Source organism: Ricinus communis, chromosome 3 (assembly GCF_019578655.1).
Source record: "Ricinus communis isolate WT05 ecotype wild-type chromosome 3, ASM1957865v1, whole genome shotgun sequence".
Lineage (NCBI taxonomy): Eukaryota > Viridiplantae > Streptophyta > Magnoliopsida > Malpighiales > Euphorbiaceae > Ricinus > Ricinus communis.
In genome coordinates, this window is record NC_063258.1 from 27933056 (window position 1) to 27955456 (window position 22401).

The 22401-nt window shown below is 31.1% G+C and overlaps 4 protein-coding genes and 1 non-coding gene across 9 annotated transcripts; 3 read left to right on the forward strand and 2 right to left on the reverse strand.

Annotated features, from left to right (window-relative positions):
- The first annotated feature begins 6158 nt into the window (after nt 1-6158).
- LOC8265112 (transcription factor RAX2) lies at nt 6159-7573 on the forward strand. Its single transcript, XM_015716169.3, has 3 exons — nt 6159-6377; nt 6517-6646; nt 6778-7573. The coding sequence occupies exons 1-3, from the start codon at nt 6242-6244 to the stop codon at nt 7337-7339; spliced, it is 828 nt and encodes a 275-aa protein (XP_015571655.1). The 5' UTR covers nt 6159-6241; the 3' UTR covers nt 7340-7573.
- A 2158-nt stretch (nt 7574-9731) lies between these two features.
- LOC125369596 lies at nt 9732-10758 on the forward strand. Its single transcript, XM_048372382.1, has 3 exons — nt 9732-9869; nt 9962-10111; nt 10699-10758. Exons 1-3 carry the CDS (start codon nt 9732-9734, stop codon nt 10756-10758), a joined length of 348 nt encoding a protein of 115 aa, XP_048228339.1.
- Nucleotides 10759-14239: 3481 nt separating this feature from the next.
- TRNAW-CCA lies at nt 14240-14313 on the reverse strand. Its single transcript has one exon. It is a non-coding gene; the product is annotated as a tRNA-Trp (tRNA).
- A 1446-nt stretch (nt 14314-15759) lies between these two features.
- On the forward strand, nt 15760-19126 carry LOC8265109 (meiotic nuclear division protein 1 homolog). Of its 4 annotated transcripts, none has more exons than XM_002514134.4 (10): nt 15760-16087; nt 16726-16806; nt 16946-17062; nt 17167-17205; nt 17281-17388; nt 17490-17552; nt 17630-17681; nt 17843-17887; nt 17998-18077; nt 18587-19126. In XM_002514134.4, exons 1-10 carry the CDS (start codon nt 16085-16087, stop codon nt 18677-18679), a joined length of 681 nt encoding a protein of 226 aa, XP_002514180.3. In that variant the 5' UTR covers nt 15760-16084; the 3' UTR covers nt 18680-19126. The 4 variants fall into 4 exon arrangements, 3 of the variants coding, with proteins under 3 accessions (XP_002514180.3, XP_025012227.2, XP_025012226.2); XR_003078288.2 differs by lacking the exon at nt 15760-16087 and having other exon boundaries at nt 16720-16806; nt 18587-18797; nt 18891-19126; XM_025156459.2 differs by lacking the exon at nt 15760-16087 and having other exon boundaries at nt 16720-16806; nt 18587-18711; nt 18891-19126.
- Nucleotides 19127-19616: 490 nt separating this feature from the next.
- LOC8265108 (vacuolar protein sorting-associated protein 32 homolog 2) lies at nt 19617-22349 on the reverse strand. 2 transcript variants are annotated; one of them, XM_015716251.3, is made up of 8 exons: nt 22130-22349; nt 21867-21975; nt 21469-21568; nt 21065-21150; nt 20882-20973; nt 20517-20631; nt 20201-20396; nt 19617-19961 (listed from the first exon to the last, which is right to left on the reverse strand). In XM_015716251.3, the coding sequence occupies exons 2-7, from the start codon at nt 21936-21938 to the stop codon at nt 20205-20207; spliced, it is 657 nt and encodes a 218-aa protein (XP_015571737.1). In that variant the 5' UTR covers nt 21939-21975; nt 22130-22349; the 3' UTR covers nt 19617-19961; nt 20201-20204. The 2 variants fall into 2 exon arrangements, with proteins under 2 accessions (XP_015571737.1, XP_002514179.1); XM_002514133.4 differs by having other exon boundaries at nt 21867-21972; nt 22130-22348.
- Nucleotides 22350-22401: the final 52 nt, after the last annotated feature.

Genomic DNA, 22401 nt, shown 5'->3' on the forward strand with positions numbered 1-22401 from the left:
TACATTCTATGACATTAAAATATTTTTTTTTATTTTTTTTATTTTTTTTTATTTTTTTCTCATATATATATATATTTTTTTATAGATTTTAACCAAAACATAGAAGTAATGTCAATTGCATTATTGTATTTCCCCACTAATTGGTTTAGCATTTCATGTTTGAAACCTAGTAACTACTTCTAGAAGAAATAAATAAAATAACTAAAATTTTTCCAGAAAATTAATGTTATTACTCTTCCGTAAGCAATGGGATAAAGAAGAAGGCTACCTCTCCCGTTTATACAAAAAAAAAAAAAAAGGATTAAAGATTTACTAAATATTTTTTGTATGTTGAAGTTTTAAAAATTGATGTTTTTATTTTTTCTCTTGATATCATTATAATTAATTTACTTCATATATAAGTCTGACAACAACACAACATATAAAATAATTAAAAATATAGAGAAAATATTATATACTTATTCTTATCATGTTTTTTTTTATTTAGAAATATTGGCTTTTGATTTCTATTACACCAAATAAAGACAGATACTAACAATCATGAGTGACTACTAAAAGTGAGAATGTCTTATATATACATAAATATAATATATTGGTGTGTGATATAATAAGTATTTCTAGAAATTGAGTGATGTATAATTACTCTTATACTATATTTCCACTTAGTATAATAAAAAGAGTGTTTGAGTTAAGTGTTGACATAAATTCTGCAATAGAATGAGGATTATTCCTTACAAGTTTAATTTATTAATTTATTAAATTAACACTTAATAATCATACTCTATTATAGTTTCAGTTTTCGAATTATATTATATCTATTTAATTTATTAAATTAACACTTAATAACTGTATTTTATTATAATTCTAGTATTTCAAATTATATTATATTTACTCATTTGTATTTTTTTTATTATAATTAGTTAATATTTATATTTAATTGACACTTTAAAATAATTATAAAAATGATAATAATTATATTATTTTCTAATTTTAAAAAAACCACAGTACAATTTTATCTTTTAAATCTTAATTACTATCTAATATATTTTTATTTTTATTTATTATATAAATAAAATGATTTTCCGCCATAGGGCGAGCAAACATCTAGTTAGTACACAATTTCAACAAAGTTAATGCAGTTTGAGAAACATCGTTTGCTTATACTTAATGTTGTCTAAATCTAAGCTTTTCTGTTTACTTAAAGTAGTTATGGTAAGTAACACAAATTTTGATAAATTACTTTTATGTTATATTTGATTAAATTTTATAAAAAAAAATATTTTATTTAAAGAAAAAAATATGAAAAAGATAAAATAAAAATAATAAATTTAAAAAAGATATTTTGATGTTATGAAATATACTAATTTACTAATATAAAATTTATTTAAAAATTTTTAGTTTAACTATAACTAATTCCATACAAATTTGATTACATAAAATAATAAATTAACTTTTACTCCATTTAAAGAATATAAATTTTAAATTTGAAAATAAATTTTATAAATTTTACGAATTTTATTAAAATATTATACAGCATTCCATTTGAATGGTCATTTAAATAAGCAATATAATTCTGCATTATTCTCACCGTGATCTACTTCTCGATGCATGGAATGAGAATGATTTCACTATTCACACTAAGTTTAGTCATTATGTTTCTTCCTGATTGATAATACTAATATAGCAGAATGGGAGACCCAAATCATTCATAAAATCTATTTCATTTGGAGGTCGGAGGAACAAACGGGTGTCATTATAATTGCAAACCATGCTGAGGCTTTGAAGACTCGATGCATCTGTCATTCCTGACACCTATCTTATAACTTTAAGCTATCAAATGAAGATCAAAAAGAGATACCTCGGAAAAAAGAATCCTCCAAAAACCCTGGTAAGGATGCAAGGTTAAAATCATAATCTCGTATATTCCTCCATGTAAGTTGAGTTTTGGAATGGGCGTGTTAGTCTCTCTGCCATCACACCCAACCCATTTCTTCTTTATTCTCCATATCAACTTCACTCCTAAGCTGTGAATGCTATTATCCCTCCAAAACATGACAAAAATTGACATTCATGTACCAAAATCAATTAAGTAACTATTCATTTTCCTTTCTACTTAAATTGCTGGGCATTGAGCAAAACTCATACACCTGCAGATCAGAAAATCAGCTTCTTTTAGTTGCAGTGATTTCTTTGTCATTATCCACTTGCTTTATACCAATTAACTACTGTACCTTATGCTACTAATATTCACTTCCCATGGCAAACTAACCAATTTATGCTCCAACCCGTATATACACTCCCTCAATTCTTCAGTAGTAAAGTAACACTAATTTCCCACTTCAAAAACAACAAAAAAAGTAACACTAATTCATTGGCGGCTATACCATCACCGCCACTAATGATGTGTAAAATTAACTAAACGCATGACGGTCTCATTACTGCAGTGTAAGAGTAACTGGGCTTCTTAAGCCCACTTGATGAGCGGTTTCAAGTCCATCTACTGGCCCATTACTACTTTGCTCGCTGCACAGTTTAAATCAAACTAAATCACGCGTTCTTTTTCTATAAATACTACAAAAATATAACATAATAAAAGTTTATTTATAAAAATACTATAAAACGAAACTTTATTTAAAAAAATAGTAATTTGATATATTTTAAATAAAAAAGTGTAATACTTCTAACAGATAACGATGAACAAATAAATAAATAAATTTTAAAGGTATTTTTTTAATTTAAAAATTTAGAAATGTGTTGAGAATATTATATTTAAAAAATGAGATAAATTATTACAAGATAAAAAATAGCATATATGCAAAAAATATGTCTAATATAAATTAAGTACATGTTATGTAGCTCAAATTTTTTCAGATAAAATAAAATGTAAATTTAAAGTTGAATGACAAAAGGTATATATTTGTGAAATAATAATATAATTCAATTTAAATGCTCAATGACAAACGGTATATGTTTATTAAAATATAGTAGATGCTATGTATATAAAATTAATTATGAAAAATCAGAAAAATGAAAAAGGTAAAAAATTAGATATTTCTAAAAATAACATGGGAGAATCTTGAAAAAAGTAGAAAAATTGAGATATTTTTATAATTATTCTTAAAAAATAGATAAATGGTGGAATTTCCTCCTAAATGAACCCAAATCTTGATTGTCTATAATTTGGGCCTCACTTCCTATCTTGTTCTATCAACACTTTCGTTTTGTTTTGGGTTCTGATTAGTGTCTGATGAACTCATTTGTTTAGGGTTCGAAATACTTATAACTTCAAAGGAGAAAAAGAAGTGATAATTAGTCTTTTTCAAAATCATAATTTACCCATCCATAGTCATAATTTTGCTGGTTATATAATTTACCCCAGCCTACTTAAATGATAATCACATTTTATTCTTGCTAAACTCCAATTTGTACCTTCATACCCTACCACCACTCTAATCTAATTTATTTTAAAATTAATTGTGGGTTATTAATTAATTACCACGAATACCGCTATTAATTAACTTTGGGTGCAGAAGGTAGGTTATAGATAATTCGAAGTATGTGTGTGCTATATCAATTAAATTGAAAATATAAATTATAATTTGAAAAATTTACTCAAATACCACCAAAATCATTAATAATTTGAATGTCTTCCACCACTAATTATTCCTCCAAAACATAAACCAGTCATCTTTCTGTAATTTATCCAATTTGTCATTGTTGGCTAGAAAAGTTGGCACCTCCATTAACAAGATACTAAAAGCATTTACATTGCAATTCATGTTCAGATTGATTACCATTCTTCTGCATTTCTTTTAATTCCCGCAGAGATAAGACAAATTGTAATAATTAATATACATAACTATAAACGAAAATTATAACATTTTGTTCCATAATTATTCAATTTTTCAAAAAGCATGTTTTTGAATATTAACAAGTGTCCTTTCGTTATAACTAAAATTCAAAATTGAGAAACTAATTTATTAATGTTCCAAGAACAATCAATGTACCCATTCTCTTATTCTTCTTCTTCAACAAACGTGCTTAACCTCATGTTCAAAAGAGTACTTAAATTTTTTATATATATATATATAAGCAATTCAAATTTATTATTATTATTATTATTATTTTTTTAAATTTAGTATTAATTTTTTTTCTAAGCGATTTTAAAAACGGACTTGATGCATTATTTTAGTTTATTCAAAAATAATTTTTTAAAATAATTAAATTTTGATTAACAATAAATAAAAGTAATATTTTTTATCAATTAAACTAACCCATTTTGGTGAGAAAATACTCTATTTATTTGTATATATGTATATAGAATAAATTTAGAACATGTTAGGGAAGACTTTTATGGATAATAAGATATTTCATCAAAATTTTAATGGAGTTGTATATTCAAAATCAAGGGACCATATAATTTCACCTACACGATCTTGAATAAATGAATATTTTTTTTAATAATAATCATATACAATCTTTTAAAATGGTAAATTATACATCAAGTCCTTAACGTGTTTTTTCTCTTAATTAATTGAAAAGTTGAGAATTTTACAATATCCCAGGTAGAGTATAATGTATGAAAAAGAAAAGAAGTGCAAATTATCCAAAGTTTGCGTGATTAGTTCCTCAAAAATACATTTTGAAAAAGTTTGGTCAATAGTTTCTAATAACGTGTTGCCGTCATAAGATATAGAGGTCACGTAGAAAACGCGTGACAACAAAGTGATAATTACCGATTTGGTACCTAAATCTTTATATTTTTCTATTTTAGTTTGTAAATTATTTTATATACAATTAAGTATTTGAACGGATAAAATATATACTAATAGTGTTTTTGCTAGTCCAAATGCTGACTATGCAATACCTAAAGAACTTGACAGTAGATTAGCATAATTCAAACTAAAAGAACCTAAAATCAAAAAACCCAATTTTGAATTTTAGCAAAACTACAACGAATCAACAAATAATATAGATAAGTATATATATTAGGACTATTAGTTTATCAACAAATCTGATAAAAACGTACAAAGTTCAGAAAAATCTATAATTTAGATAAATAAGAAAGAAAGAATTTAATTATATTATAATAATATGTAAAAGTAAAATTAGTTACAAGTTGTAGGAGCAATGGTGGCGACGGCAACATTAGAGGCGGCACCATTAAGGAAAGAAAGAAAACCAATAGCTATAACAGGTTCTTAGTCATCCAAGAAAAGATCTTTAAGAACCTAAAAGCACTATGAGCAAGTACAGTAGCCAATCCAACCATAAGAGCATAAATAAGCACAGAAGCAACACCCATAAGGAAAACCACAGCAACAATAAATAAAAAAAAAAAACAATTAGAAGCTCTAAGATTTCCTTTGCCATTTTGTGAGAAATCTGGTCTCACATTGCTTGTAATGAGGAAGCGAAAATGTCATAAAGATATTTAGTTTCTTTGATCAAACACTTGATTGAAAAAAAATAAATTTATTTGGACATTAAAATAAAAAGAAAATTGAAAAGTCTAGATACTAAAGTTGTAATTATCCAAAAAGAAAGGCGGTTAAATAGACAAAAGGAAAGTTATCGTTCAGACTTGTGAAGTCGTAAGCATGTGTAGGAAAATCTGCGTGCTTCCTCAAACACTCACATTGACTGTCCGCAGAAAATTAAATAAATAAATAAAATGATAGGGTAGTTCTAGAAAGTGGCTGTTTATTCATACAATTCTGAAATATTGAGTATGAATTACTGGAATTATGAATATAAAGAAAAATAGGAAAGCTGTTACCTACTCTCCCTGAGTTAGCATATATTTGAATTTTATGTTTAGAGAAGGTATTTTAAATTTTATTTTTATATTAATATGTATTATTTATTTAATTTTAAAAAATATAATGCACCTAAAAATTTAAAAATTCATGTATAAAAATAATGAAGTAAAGGTAGCCTGAAAACAACCTAAATGTAAGTAAATTATAAGAAATTTGATTTAACTTGGTAGTATTTTATTGTATTAAATTTGATAAGATAAATAATGTTTAACTTCATAGTATTTGTAAACTAATTTGAAACACAAAGACAAAGTTCGGTCACACTAAGTCAAGCTTTTTGAAGTTGGCCTTTTGTAGTCCATCTTTAAAAACCATATGTTATGGTTTTTGCTTCATATGTAATAATCCTGTTCCCCTCTTCTTGGTCATTGAAAGCTTAAAGTGGTATTGAGTTTGAGCTAATTAAGTCATTCATTACCATGGGAAGAGCACCGTGTTGTGACAAAGCTAACGTGAAAAGAGGGCCTTGGTCTCCTGAAGAAGATGCCACCCTCAAGAACTATATTCATACACATGGAACTGGTGGCAATTGGATTGGCTTGCCCAGCAAAGCAGGTCTGTTGTCTGTTTCTCTTTTCTCTTTTACTTCTTTAATTCCTTCGAGTATGTTTCCTTTTTTTTTTGTTTCAAAATATCAAAGAACAAGCTTCATTATTTCTTCAGCTTGAAGGTGTGAGTTAAATTTATGTTTTAGGCCTGAGGAGATGCGGCAAGAGCTGTCGTTTGAGGTGGTTGAATTATCTGAGACCTGACATCAAGCATGGAGATTTTACTGAAGAAGAAGACAACATTATTTGTACTCTGTATAGTAACATAGGAAGCAGGTAAGTTTATGCTTTCTCAGCTTTTAATGAATGGGTGCTCATTAATCCTTGATAATTAGGTTTCTTTTATTTTTATAATTTATTATTATAATTTTCTCTTTTTGTTGCTGTTGTTGTTTCTCTTGGATTAGGTGGTCTTTTATAGCTTCACAGCTGCCAGGAAGAACAGACAATGATGTGAAGAACTACTGGAATACTAAATTAAAGAAAAAGCTTTTTTCAGGCAAGATTAATGATGCAGGAAAATCAGGCAGTAACAATAGAAATTCTCCTGATCGTATGGCAGATATTTTTGCTTCCATTCCGGAAGATGAAGCTTATAATCCTGAAAATTCACTTCTCTTGAACGCAAATTCTGGTACCATGACACCACTCATGGCGGTCCGTAACTACGATCACTATTACTCTAACCCACAAGGGCTAATTTTGGCGGAAAGCACCCTTCTAAATCTTACAGAAGCTCCAAATTTTGGACATAACATTTATAATGCAACATCATCATCATCATCAGCATCTTCTTCTTATTCTCAAGAAGTTTCAAGTCTCTCTCCTTCATCTGCTCTGTTACCTTCAGACAATGCCGGCTCATGGTCCGGCGACGAAAGATTACTAGTACAAGAGGGTGAAATTAATCTACTAGAATTTGGACTCGATCAGTCTCCATATGAGCTGCTCAATTACCTAACATTTTAAGAAAGCAAAATACCTGCAGTAGGTATATACTTTATAAATATGTATTTCTGATAATCAAGTTACTCTTTACTAATACTTAGATATTAGCAGATGGCGAAGCTTCTATTTATTACTATATAGTATATCCAAAACACATGGTATACAACTATGTGAATACGTATTCTCAAATAAGTATTAAGGAAGTGTTCCAGTATGTAAATGCCTGGTACGTGATTACATTGTGTATTAGTAGTGACAAAAGAAATATATTATGATGCCTAATAACATTATTACCAGATAAATAAATAATATGTGATGAAACTAAGTTGGTTTAACCTCTAATTATTAATTGAAGAAAGAGTTAGATAACAAAGGAAAAGAAATGTTGTTTTCTGTAATGCTTTTCGTAACTTTGGTAAAGTGGGAGCCTCATTTGTCATCCAAGTTTGTTTGCATGTGATTAGTCAGTGGTCATCAAAGTTGCATGGGCTTATCCAATTCTAATGAAGCAAAATGTCTTCTTTCCACTCCATGACCATATGTATGTCTTTTCTTAGAAACTTTCTTCCTTGGTCTTAACATAGTCATCACAAATAAATATCAATTCAATACGACATCCATCAGACTTGCATAATATATATATATATATATATATATGATATTATAAAAATTTTGAAATACATATTTATTCTTTTACTGTTTAAATATAAAATATTAAAACTGCATATTGCTTATTTAGTTTCTGAAAATTAGAAGTAGTGAATTATCTTAATATATTTTACATGGTTGGATTCATAAGTCCCATGTTTGATTAGTTAGCAGAAATTGCATTTCTTGACTAAATTTTTTCTTTTTAAATAGCCAAATTTCCATCTGAGTTGCAATATTGAATTAAGAGAATCAAGCCAATGATTTCACATGGTCGATCAGGTGGGTTCTTTTTGTTTGTCACCATCAGCTTGATGCAATGAATTAATCAACAAAAGGAAAACCTTCGGACATGTATACATGCATGCATGCGTAGGATCAAATTGAAACTTAAATCTGCCAATAAATTCAAACTCAACCTTAATTTGGATATGGAATATTTTGGTGTCCTCTAACCTATTTGTTACCCACTAAATCGTAAAATAGGATTTGTCAATATTGGCATGCATTCATTTTATTATGTTATTATATTACAGCTTAACAATAACAAAAAGTTAAGGTTAAGCATGTACAAGTGTTCTATTTTAATTATGACATAGCATTTTTTTCTAATAAAAAAATAAAAGTGTTCCTTTAACAATCTAAATTCTCTTACAGGTTAGCCATGTTCAATATGGTATTGGTAGCCAAAAGTAACTGAGACACTCAAGAAAAGAAACAGAAATCTGAAGCAAACTATATACATATAAACAAATGCCAAAGAGGTACTAACCATATATATGTCTCGGCGGCAAAACTATTGATCTTTTGCAAAGAAGGTTTAATTGTAAAAAAAATAATGATCAGATTTATCAACACATCTGTATCAAACACATTAAGAAATCCAAGAAACTGAGGATTAGATAACATTAAGAAAATATTATTTGGACTTGTTTTTGCAAAGAATAATCGTCTTCTTCTAGGGGATCCATGCATCATCCTCCACGTCCACTTATTTATTTATTTAATTTATTATATGTATATGCACGAATTTGATAATTATTTTCAAAAGATTCTTTTAATTGATGATATTGATTGCAGCTGATTCACACACCCACACTATAAAATTCATTGCATCAGATAGTAGAATAGTCAGCTTCAACATATTTATGACAATAATTCAAAAGCTACTGTTTTCAAAAAGAATATAGACTTCTGGTGTTAACGACATGTAACATGTTTCTGATGTTGATTAGTCGTATTTGCCAGTCACTTAGTTTGTTCTTTATATATCATATGTTTTTCATGAAATATGTCCTTTGGTTAGGATTATTCATTTTTTATAAGAAGATTTTAATTAATTACACTCTGTTTGGTGCACCAATTGCACAAGGGAAAGAAAAGACATGGAAAATTCTTCCCCAGCAGATATATAGAAAATTCTTGCCTGCTTTAGATTATATCTCCAATAATATATATATATATATATATATATATATATATATATATATATATATATATTATAAATAATTGGATTTATGTAAATTATCTCACATTTCACTCGTGGCAAGATCTGTCTGATACATTAAAGAAAACAAAGGAAATGAGTGAGAGTGAAAAGAAAAAAAAAAAAAAAGGAAAGAAAAAAGAAATTATAGTATCCCTCCTACGTGTTTGATTGCTTGTAAAAGAAAAGAGAAATCCTTCTTCTGATATTTTTAGAGTTTCTTTTTCTTTTCTTTCTTCATTTATTTTGATTATTTTATAATTTATTTATAATTATGCAATGGAAAATGTTGATTTCGATCAATTGCCTCAAGAATTTGTGTTTCCAGTATGTAATTGTGGTCAATCTGTTGTGTTAAAAGCTTCTTGGACCTTATCAAACCCCAGTCGAAGGTTCTTTGGATGGAGAAACTTTGGCGTAAGTGTGTGCATTGTAGAGATGTTTGTGTTTGCGATATTGTTAGTTATTTTTGAAAGTAAAAATTAAGTGCGATTTTATAAAAATTGCAGAGGATCGGTGCTTGTGGGTATTTTCTGTGGTTTGATCCTCCTGTGTATGAACATTCAAAACATGTAACTAATAGATTGTTGAAGCGTGTGAGAAGAATTGAAGCTGAAAATGAGACTGAAAAACGCAAAGCCATTGTGATGGTTGTGCTAGTTGGTGTTGTTGTTTTCTCAAGTTGGATTGTATTAATAGTTTAATTTCTTGCAAATTTAGGACAATGTGTTAGTATTTTGTTTTACACAGTTGTGGTGTATGAAATTCTGATATTTTATAGAAAAGCAATTGAATGGAAAGATTATATTGTCATTTTACTATAATCAAATGTGTTTGTCCATCAATGTTGCCTTTATATTTGTAACTGGCAATTTCTTGCTTGAATATTAATTTAAATAGTTGAATTATGATAAAGAGACATAATATAGATAAAGGAAGGCTTGATTGATCTAATTGTTAATGTTAACACAATTCAAAAAGGAAGCAAAAATTTACTGACAATGTCAATACTAACTTTTGACTTAAATAAAAAAGTCATTAAAGTAAATAGGCATTCAAAAATTGGACTTAAACCCTAAGTGGACTATAGCTTCTATATTGGTTTAGGTATATTAAGTTATTTGGAAGAGTTAGTTTACTTAAAATTTCCTCTTAGTTGTAGGGCATTTGATGCTTGTATAGTAGTATCGTGAAATTCCTGAGCATTTCTTATGTTTTGCATTGCAATTTGTGCTTCTTGTTGTAGTTGTCTGATGTTCACAATATTTTTACCTTTTCACTTGAGTCCTGGTGGCTTGAAACCTAGATCAACAGGCTGTGAAGTATGCTTCAAATTTACTGGAGATACAATGACTCTACTGCTGCTTTGGCCAGTCTGAGATTGTAAAATTCAATAAATTATTATGAGAAAAAAAAGACTAAAATTGAAAGCCAATATAGTGTTGAATAAGGCAATTACATTATAGACTGCGTAGCCAGTTTCTTCATTAATGTAACACCCTAGGCCATTAAATTTTTGTATTTTGATTGGGGCTGTGTTGCACTTTTGTTATTTTCTCTTCCAATGCCACCTACTATAGAACCCCTGCCTCTACCTCTATTGTTTACACTTGTCTTCATATTAGCAGCCAATAAAAATTCATTTTCAATTTGCAAGAAAAATAAAAAGATCTAAAAGATATCAGTACAAATCAGAAATATACCTGCTTCCTTGATGCACTAGGCACTCATGGTGTTAGGTTTACAGTTGATTGAGCACCACTAGTATCACCCTGTTCCAAGCAATTGATAGAAGCATGAATGAGATGAGAGTATAAATTGCAACAACTATACCAACTATATGTCACTAATCCAACCTAAGATGCAACATACTTTGATGGAACATTCATTTTTCCCACACTATCAACACTATTAGGCACAACAACATATGCCTAATTATACATTCAATCAATATCAAGTATATACAATTCTTAAAAAAATAATAATGAGATTGTAAATTGACAGAAATATTACCTGACTAGTTGATGCAGCTTTATTAGGGCAACCTTTTTTATTGTGGCCCTTTGCTTTACACAAAGAGCATGCCATTTGTGCTCCTCCCCTAAGAAACTCTCCAATCTTTTTTTGGCTCATCTCTAGATTTCTTTCTATTTCTCTTTGGTCTCCCTGGATTCTTTGTTATTTCTGAAGGCTAAATAGGACTGCGATTGGACTCAGGCCATATTTTCATCCTAAGTACATGTTGAATAGGGACATAATAAGCCTTTAGTATGGTTCTCTCTTATACCAATGCACTATATAGTCTTCTGGTGTTAAACTCCTATGGTTCATAGCGCAGGTGGCATGGCTATAAGAAATTGTCTTTAACTGCCAATTTTTGCAAGTTTTGAGCCCTTATATCAACTGTGTATCCGTAAGCTCCTTCAGAAATTTCAAAACCTGCATTACCATTCCAAAGAATCTAATAACTCATTGCCCTATCTTTATTTACACTAGGTGAAATATCAGTTATCTAAGTATGTACAAAATCCCTCATGACAGTAATTCTAGTCATCACTTTCTTTCTAATTTCTTCAAGCATAGAAATTATGGACCTATACCTAGGGATTAAAACCCATGAATTAAATTTTTCACATACATCCTCTTAACTCTTGGATCAAAGTATGCCACACACCATATGTCTCTTTGTTGTAACACAATAGGTCCTCACAAATCCTCCTACTTAATTTTCCTAAAGCTTTTAATTTATCCCTCAATTCTGCCTTGAAACTACTCCAAGCACATTCCCAAAACTTCTTCCTCCTCTCTCCCCAATTACTCCAAATATGTCGAGCACACATTCTGTGCTCAGCATTAGGTAACATATTATTTATGGCAAGTATCAATCACTAAAACAAAAGCAATTTAAACACAAAATCAAACAAACAATTAAAAGTTTGATAAACTATAATCTGTCACAATACATATTAAAAGGATGTAATATTACCTTTTACATGTCTGTCATCACAGTTAAACCTTCCCTATTATGCAAGTCAAGGTCCTCTTTCAAAGTTTACAAGAATTGCATCCAACTAAGTTAGTCTCCAGCTTAACAACATACCAATCTACCAATTTAATTAGACTATTAAAAAGTTATTCAAAAATTTTAAATAAATAGAAATATTTACCCATTCTCAGCCTTTGATACAACGATAAGAAGTTAGCTCTTGCAAACACCTCTTAAGAAACATCCATCCAACCCAATCACCTTTCTACAGTCCTCTTTCTACCCTTGCTTAGATGAGTTTAAAGATACATAAAATCTCTCAAACACTTCAGTTCTAGATTTCTCTTATTTGTCATGTTTCACAAAATAAGTGTTGCCATGACTTGATATGTTTATCTCATCTACATAGTCATGCAGCTTTGCAAACTCTTGCACATGATCACCCAAACTTTGCTGTAACACCTTCCTTTTTGCCCATCTACAAGTAGTAACTCCAACATACATCTTTAATTCTATCTTGCACAAATCTTATAACTCCCATAACTTTATTAATGGTTGTAATATAATCTTGTTCCTAAAGAATTTGGCTATAAAATTTGAGTTACACAGTGTACTCTTGTTAAACATGTGACACTTATGCACTGGTTTATATGTCTTCATAATAAAGTTTGCAGTGTTTCCTACATAACTAGCAAATAGTAATAATGGACAACCACTCTTCTTGCATTTTACCCTCAATCTGCTAGTTTCATTTGGTCTCAGCTTCAATTGGATACCCTTGTGTATTGCATATACTTGGCCACAACATCCTTAAACCGTGGGGCATTCTCAAAAATCGTACCAACCTTCCATATTGGATACTGGCATTCAGGATCATAACAGACCTTCTTACTATCTCTTCTAGCAGGTACATCTATACCATTCTCTTCTTCTTTAATATCACTTTCATTGTTGCATTGGTCATCACTTGCATAATGTTTTTTTATCACTAGTAAATACACTTTCATACTTGTCACCTTTTTCCATAATCCTTATTCCTTCATCATGTCTTACTTCTCCTAATGGGACCTATACTGGTCTATCCCCTGCCTCTTTTTTTTTTCTTTAGAAAATCTCTAGCAGCCTCTCTTACAAATATTAACTCCTCGTTAATATCACTCCCATCATTATTGTCCTCATCACTCCCTACCAATTCTTCACTTTCATCCTCACTAACACTGTCCCTTTCACCTTCATTCTCACCTTCACTTTGCAGTATACTATTGGCTGCTTTAAATCTAGGATTTTCATCAACTCTACTACATGATACCCTAGCATGTGTATTTATATTTCCTTTTTTCTTTTCAACTGAAACTTTAGCACTACTACCAATATTGTTACTAAATATACTCTCATCTACTACTGGATTAACATCCACCTCATCAACAACATTAATTGGTCGTGTATTAGCAGACAATATATATATGGATCAGAAAAAAATGGGTCCAGATCTCCTGCGTGAATGATTCTGAAGATCCAAAAGCATAGTATGAACAGTTTTTTGAAATTGTCAATATAACGAAATGGTATGACTAGATTTGAAGAATCTTTCCGCCCTTCATGATTCGATAGAATTTTGTGATTCTTATATTCGCCATTATCCATTCTAAGAATAATCAATCATTTTAAGAATATTAAATAGAATTAATTTAACACCTTGTTTTTTTGACCTCATCTTTTCTTTAATCCACAGGAGGTCAAATTCAGATTGCTCTTCAATTTTTTCTGTATAAAATTCGACCTAACAAAACAAGAACATAATCACGCTCTGTAGGATTTGAACCTACGACATTGGGTTTTGGAGACCCACGTTCTACCGAACTGAACTAAGAGCGCTTTCTTATCCCAATCACAAAAAATCGAATTTGTAAGTAAAAGATTCTTTTTTTAACTACTCCAATATATCTTGAATGTCTATACTATCATATATAATATGATAAAAATAAAAGATTAAGTATGGCCAAGTTTAATTGATCTCAATTGATCCCTCGTTATTACTTAGAGACGAAGTAATAGGTAGGATGACAGGATTTGAACCCGTGGCATTTTGTACCCAAAACAAACGCGCTACCAAGCTATTGTATCCCTGCTATTGTATTATACCCAAAATCTCTTGTATACCTAAGAAACTCAAACAAAGACAACTTCTAAGGGTCCACATCAGGTGTAAATTCCATATTCATTTCACCAACATACTGTGGTTGTGGTCCTTCAACCGTAGCCCCACCAAAGTGCCACATCAAGTTGATTGACTTGTCCATTTTCTAAGCCGTTGATAAATTAATATCATTAATATAAAAAAGTAGAATTTAAAGAATAAAAGTTGGCCTAAGCCACTAAGAATGCTTATTTTTTTCTCCAACTAATACCATTATAATCACATCAACCAACATATTTCACTAAACAAAGCTTATTTCACCAAATAAAGCTTTTAACAAAACAAAACACGTACCTTTTCTAGAATTTTGCTTCTTCAAGCTTCTGTTAATAAACCATCTGCAAATTGGCTTTGAATGCTAAGCTTTCTTCCCTACACAAACGCGATAAAGCTTTGATGCTTTCGTATAATTGGATAATGCACCTTTTGTTAATAAGGACAATGCAGCTTATGTTGATCTCAGCTTTACTCGACAAACGAAATTAGGGATTTTAGCTAAACTGAAATTAGGGATTCCAAAATAAATTGGGGATTTTTGAGCTTAGTGAATTCATGCTCGTTATTTATTAATACAGTAGTTGAGAAGAGAGAGAATAAGCTGAGATATATGTCTACGTGTCTGACATTTCAGCCTGCCCCTAGCTCACGTATCGATTTAATTAAAAGAGCCATTGCGCATGGTAAACATGTAAGCTAAGAGGTGTTTATTTGGTTTGCAATTCATGAGTTTAGGGGATGAGTAGATTAAAGATAAATTTAAGGGGACTATCTTACTATTTCAACTAAGTACAAAAGACTAAGTATATAATAAGCCTCTTTTAATTGGTAACTAGACTTTTATGATCAGTCCATTAAGCCCAGATGGATCGAGACTATAGACCAATTAAATCCACATACCAACTCCACATGTCAAATTCAATTTAGAGCTTAAGCAATTCTTAAGAGTAAAGAGAATGAGAGGATTGGTGGCAACACCACCTTATTAAACTAATATATATATATATATATATATATATATATATATATATATATATATAGAGAGAGAGAGAGAGAGAGAAAGAGAGAGAGAGAGAGAGAGAGATTTGTTAAATCCTAATCAATATGTATGAAAGGAAAGTATTTGAGTTATTACAGATTTGTTCTCATTAGGTTATAATGGCTCCTATCCTACGTGAGCCAACCATTGCTTATGTGGAAAGAAGGGCATTTTTAGTCTCATATTAAGTTAACAGAGAAGAAACATATTGAAACTCATCGTCTCACGGTGTAGTTAAAACGGTAAGTTTCATCAAAGGACAATCAAGCAATTTCCGTAATAGAGGGCAAAATTTCCCGCCAAATCTCAATGTGCTTTATCTGTTAGCTTCCTCTGCACATTACTTGAAATTTTAATTGCTCAATCGGCTTTCTATTCTTCTTCAACAACTGCGCGAGAACTATTATTTCTTGATGGTAATAGAATCCCTCTCACTATATATTTTTATTTTGCTTATAATATTTTTCTCTTTAAATAAACTAATGAATGCATTCGGGATATATGCTTTTTTCTTAAATTAACATCTAATTATTGAATTATTACTTTTATTTCCGTTGCGAATTAAAATCCTAGGTTTTATTTGTGATAAATTTGAAAAATCACTGTTTGCCTTTAGTTTTGATCTTCAATCTTTACAGTTTCATTCATGAACCCTAACTTGTACTTTCTCTCTCGCTGCATTGATGTTCGGTGTGATCTCCGAGAAAATTCAGGAAAAAGAGCTTGCACAATAAAATTTATAGTTGAGTTCGAGACCACGGAACATAAATCACGAAATGAATATTAGTTGTTCCTTTCTTTCTATAAATTTCACAGCGAGCAAGCAGTTTATTAGATTGTTTTTTTTCTTTAAGTACATTGCTTTCGTTTTTTCTGTTGCTCTATATTTCTTATCAAGTGAGGTTTAGAATTGATAATTAGTTGTTTTAGCTATATTTGAGTTGCTAATTCGTTTTAAGTTCCACGTTAGGTTTTGACTGTAATGAATTGGCAAGTATAGCTACAAAGAGTATTTGAAATCATAGTCGTATGGGTTAATTTAATTGTGATGCAGTCTAAGAAGCGAGGGCTTTCGTTGGATGAGAAACGTGAGAAGATTCTTCAAATATTTTACGACTCACAGGACTTCTTTCTCGTGAGTATATTTGTACTTAATTGCTCTTCATATTCTTGCTTTGTTCATGTTTACACAAAAATCTAATTTGATTCTTTGAATTTTAAGTAATTCTGAATTAGGAAACTGATTAATGAGTATATTTGTCAATAATTTTCAGCTTAAGGAACTTGAGAAGTTGGGGCCCAAAAAAGGCGTGATTAGCCAGTCTGTGAAAGATGTTGTCCAGAGCTTAGTTGATGATGATCTTGTTTCAAAAGACAAGATAGGAACTTCAGTGAGTAATCAAAATCCTGATGAGCAATGATTGTGAATACTTGTGCTTGCATGTGTGAAGCTTGCACTGAATTTAACTGTGTGCGCTCATAACTTTAACTTCAGGTATATTTTTGGAGTCTTCCTAGCTGTGCCGGAAATCAGGTGAAGTTTTGATATTCACATTCTTTTCCTTCTTGAAGTTTGTTTATCCTCTGGTCTAAACCATTTGTTTAACAGTTGAGGAATGTATACTGCAACCTTGAATCTGATCTGCAAAGCAGTAAGAAGCGGTATGCAGAACTCGTTGATCGGTGTGATGGATTGAAAAAAGGGCGTGAGGAATCTGTAAGCATGTTTTCCTGTTGTTAAATGTAATTTGTAATTTGTTGTACTTTGTTAGGATTGTTGGTTTAGGATATTCATATCTTAGTCTAAGCTTTTACCAGGATGACCGAGAGGAGGCATTAGCCGACTTAAAAGCAATTGAATTAAAGCATAGTGAGCTGAAGGTAAATTGATGATCCCCTATTATGCATCGGCACTACGAACAAATTTTTTTAAGTTTCTGACTGTTCTAATTAATCAGGAGGAGATGGGACAATATGCAGACAATGATCCTGCTGCCTTTGAAGCAATGAGTTAAGAGACTGATGTTCATCTGATGCTATATATATATATATATATATATATATATTTCTAGAAACCCACTTTTCATTCTAAGAATACTAGAGTTAGCACTCTCAATTCCTGAAAAATCTTAGGCATTAACATATAAGTGGTTTAATTTTCATTATTGCAGAGACAGCTATTGAAGTCGCCCATGCCGCAGCTAATAGATGGACAGGTACTTTTTACACATTACTTATTTTTCTCTGGTCTGTTTTCAGTTTTTCATGAATGTTGATATCTGCCGACAACTTTATAAATCTTCTCTAATATGATAAAACCTCACAGACAACATCTTCACGTTGCGACAATGGTGTTCGAACAACTTCCCCGAGGCCAAAGAGCAGCTTGAAAACATGTACAAGGAGGTATACTAATGAATTTCTTATGTCCTGCAGATGCCCATGTTGAAAATATGTGAAAGATAACAAAATCCTTGCGTTGGTCCGCAGTTCATGCTCACCATTTTGTCATAGCACTTACAGTAGCCTTAATGCCTATCCTTATATTCTTGGGAGTTCTGCCCTTTTACAAGTCATGTTGCACCTTATCTGCTCTAAATATTGGGAGCTTGTATTCAAGTCTGTATTCACACTCATTTAGCTTGCTCAGCAACCATTAGGCAGCTCACAATTTAGCTCTGAAACTAGATCAATATCAGTTTTTAGGTTGAGGATCATACTTGTATAGTTTTGTATAGTAAAAGGTAAAGTTCTATTACTATCTTTTCTGAAATCTGTACTTTTTCCTCGTACGCTCACGCACAAATACATATAGTTTAGCTGTAACTAATTTCTGCTTCATGTGCCTCGTGAACAGACATGTTTTACAATTTTGCTACGTGAACTGAGATCTTGCCTTTTGAATTTTTCTGCAGATGGGAATAACAGATGATTTTGACTATTTGGAGCCTTTATCAGTCGTTCCACTCAGCTCAGTGGACCATCAGATTCTGGAATCCAATCCTTAAATGACACAAGTTGGTTTATGTTCTTTTCAAAGGTACAGTTGCAGATAATGCAAGAGTGGGAACAAAACATTACCTCCAAAATTACGGAGCATATACGATTTTGCTTTGCCTGCTTTAGGTACTATTGTCATTGCTCAGAGTTTATGGGATGCAGTACCGTAGAAATTAGATCATAGATCATTCCATTCACACCCTCCTGGTATGCCTGTAGGTTAATCCAATACGTGTGCGTTCCATGTACTGGTCAAACATTTGGCTATGGTTGAACTCGGTGTTAGCTTGCTGCCATCTTTCCCTCGTTAAGCAGTTAAAAGCAAGAGATACAGATGCAAATCTCATGATTAAAGAATCATAGCAATTCCGCAGTTCTCACGATCAAATTGATAACAGCTATCTGTTTATTGGCTGAACCATTTTATTTTAGTGTTCAACTGTCCTTTAAGTCAAGCGTGTCCTTTGGGCTGCATGTTGCTATCTACCGTATCGTGTCAAAGAAAGTTTTCTTTTTAGTTTTGTTCAAAGTTTTAACATTTAGGAAAGTGTTGAATATCCATTTCTATTTAAATTCAAATATTCACAATTTAATAATTGAATCAATTACATAAAACCTCTTTAAGTGTTAAAACTTCATTCGGAATAATATGGTAGATAGCAACGTCACTAAATTCGTATAATACCTATTTTAACCATATGATTAGCGTACGATTGCATGCATGTACTGCACATTGGAAAAAGACAAGACTACAAATATATTATGAACCTTAGCAAAATAGATTTCCCTTCATGACCTATCAACCAAGCATGGCCAATTGCAAATAACACCACTTCGGGATCAGATGATTCAGTCCCGTCCTGCTCGGCTCAGCTCAGTGGATCCATAACATAAATGTACCACAAACTAGTGAACACATCCGACGGCAATATGTAAAGAGTCCAGTAACAACACCAAAAATATAACATAAATTTATTTGCTATATATGTCGGGTAGACATTTTAAGGACAAGAAGTTGGTGACATTAAAAATGGAAGTTTGAATCAGCTTGACCGCACAAGGAAAAATAAAAAAGGTTGGAGACAAGGGGACACAGATTTAAAACTGGATTCAACCTCCAAAATGCAGATTACAAGTTTTAAATGGCAATGTCTCTTTAGTTTACGCAATCTTTATATACATTGTCTGTTCAGACCATATAATGCACACAGGATCCCCGAAGGAGTAGCAGAAACTCCATGTCCACAATGTAACCATAAATAAACTCTTCAGTGTTCTGGGAAAAAGTACCTGCAATCATCAAACCAAAAACAAACTCTAAATATATAAAAAGCATGCAGAGAACTGCATCAATGTGATTTGAAAAGAAACAAAAAGAAAAAGAGAAAAAAACTTCCAGAACTGATCAACATCTTAAGACACTAAATTTGGTGAAATGGCTTGTAGATTAATAGCTAGCTTCTAAATGCATTGACAAATGGGAAACGTATAAAATTATAATGAATAAAAAAGAAAAGAAAAATGTAAACCCGCTCAAAGTGCCATCTCAGCCTGCAATGCAGCAAGTTCATCTTCCTCAGCTGTCTGTTTCTGAGCAGCAGGACGATTTGGTTGCCGGCCTGCTGGAACCTGCACTGGAGCTGCTGGAGCTGTGGTTGCAGGTTGAAGAAGTTGTTCTTCCAGTTCAGCACCTTCCAATTCTTCAAGTTCTGCCTCCAATTCGTCCTGAAAAGTGAACAAACATTTAGATGCTTCCCCAAATTCACATTTGTACACTAATTTAGTTTGATATTCTTACAACAGACTTTCCATCTGCTAAATTTATGTTAAAGTGTGACATCAGACCTCATCAAAATCAGCTGCAGCACCAATAGGAGTTGAAAGAGCCTCTTGAATTTGTTTCATGTTCTCAGTCTGCTCATTGATTTCATCCATCGTCTTATCCACATCGTCAATATTCCTGTAAAAAATTAACAATTAATTTTTTATTTTTATTACTTGCACAACCTATATGAGACCAAGTTCATGTTCAGAAATAATTCCAGATCTACAACTTCAAACATAATATGGTAAAGTCAAATGTGCACTGTAGATTACATGCCAAGAAGAAAGCACAGCTTGAATGTAATAAAAGAAAGAAAATTTAAGCATTTCTGCACAAGTCAATACAAGATATGAATATTAGGTCAATGAAATAAGTAGCTACATACGTTGCTTTCTGCATTGCCTTCATTGCAGCGGCTCCAGTTCTCAATGCATCTACAGTTTCTGTAGTGGCTTTTGCACCTTCTAACATTATCATCTGTAACGTTTAGATCCATTGAAAAGGCATTAAAGCAAAAATTGCAAAGTCATTGCATCAGTGAAATTAGTATGTAAGAACACAAACTCACTTGATCATGAATACGGAGTTGGAAATTTCCAAGCTGTTCTATTTGTTGTTCATATAGCCTTTTCCTCTTCAGACATTGAATAGCAGCTGCAAGAGAATTGTAATCAGCTACTTCACTAAATGCTTTAGTTGATCACATTCTTTACTGTATACAATTTATTTACCTGCTCTAAGTAATATATAGGTCACCAGGTAGATTTTCTTTTTCAAATAAAGAAATAAAGTAGAAGAATGTAAAAGAGAAATCTTCTACCTTCACAATAACCTTCACAATAACATAGCTACCCTATTAAGTTGCATATAGCATTATCATAACCTCCCTATTACAGTTGCATAGTTGAGAGAAAGATTTATAACTTACAATACTGGTTTTCCTTAGACAGTTGAAAAGGAAGGCATACGCACCTCTTTTGTTCTTTGTTCGAGTAAATTCTTTTGCCCTTTCAACTTCTGCAATAGCTTTTTTTGAAAGTACTTTCTCTTTTTTCTCTAACATCTCAAGTGTCTATTCAACACACAAGTAAATAGATTAATGAGATTAGAAGGTCAAATCATACAAAAAAAGAAGATAATTTTGCATATATAATCAACCACATAACAGAGAATGATGTAAGCATCAACATATTATGCAACGAGATTTTAAAAACAGTAATTAGAGTAAACAATCAGGTATTCGAGAAACAATTCGAGTCAAAACAATCAACAAAATTATAAACAAAAACAAAAGCTCAGAAATATATTAACTGAAAAGAAACCAAAATCACAAAAATTAAAGAATAAAATAAAATGGTGATTGATTATACCTCATTTAATTTGTCTAACGTAGTTAGAGCATTAGTTTCCTGTTTTGGTTTTCCAAAAAGCCGGTTAAACATGATTGACTCCTATCTGCAAAAAGGCTGCCCCGATCTTCTATATTACAAACAGAATTAAATTCTTTTAGATCAGACAAAACCCTAATTTCGAAAAATAGAAACCGATCTAGAACAAATATAATAACAATAATAAGGAAACTAATAAATCCAGAGACTGAAATCTCCGATCAAAAATTACAAGGGCAAACCACCTTAGAAATTGAAGATATGAGAAATTGAAAGGAGAAATCAATTTGAGTGATGGGAGGAGAGATCGGACTTTTAGGTTTTGGTTTGCTTAAGCGTGTTGTAATTAGAGATGGAGAACGCAGCGAAGTTGCTTCTCCTTTTCTTCACGGCGTTGAATATGCTTTTACACGTGGCACCCAATTATTATCCTCGGTTCCTTACAATAATCGATTATGTTAAAATATATATATATATATATATAACATGTATACCCTTTTTTTTTTTTAGAAGATAA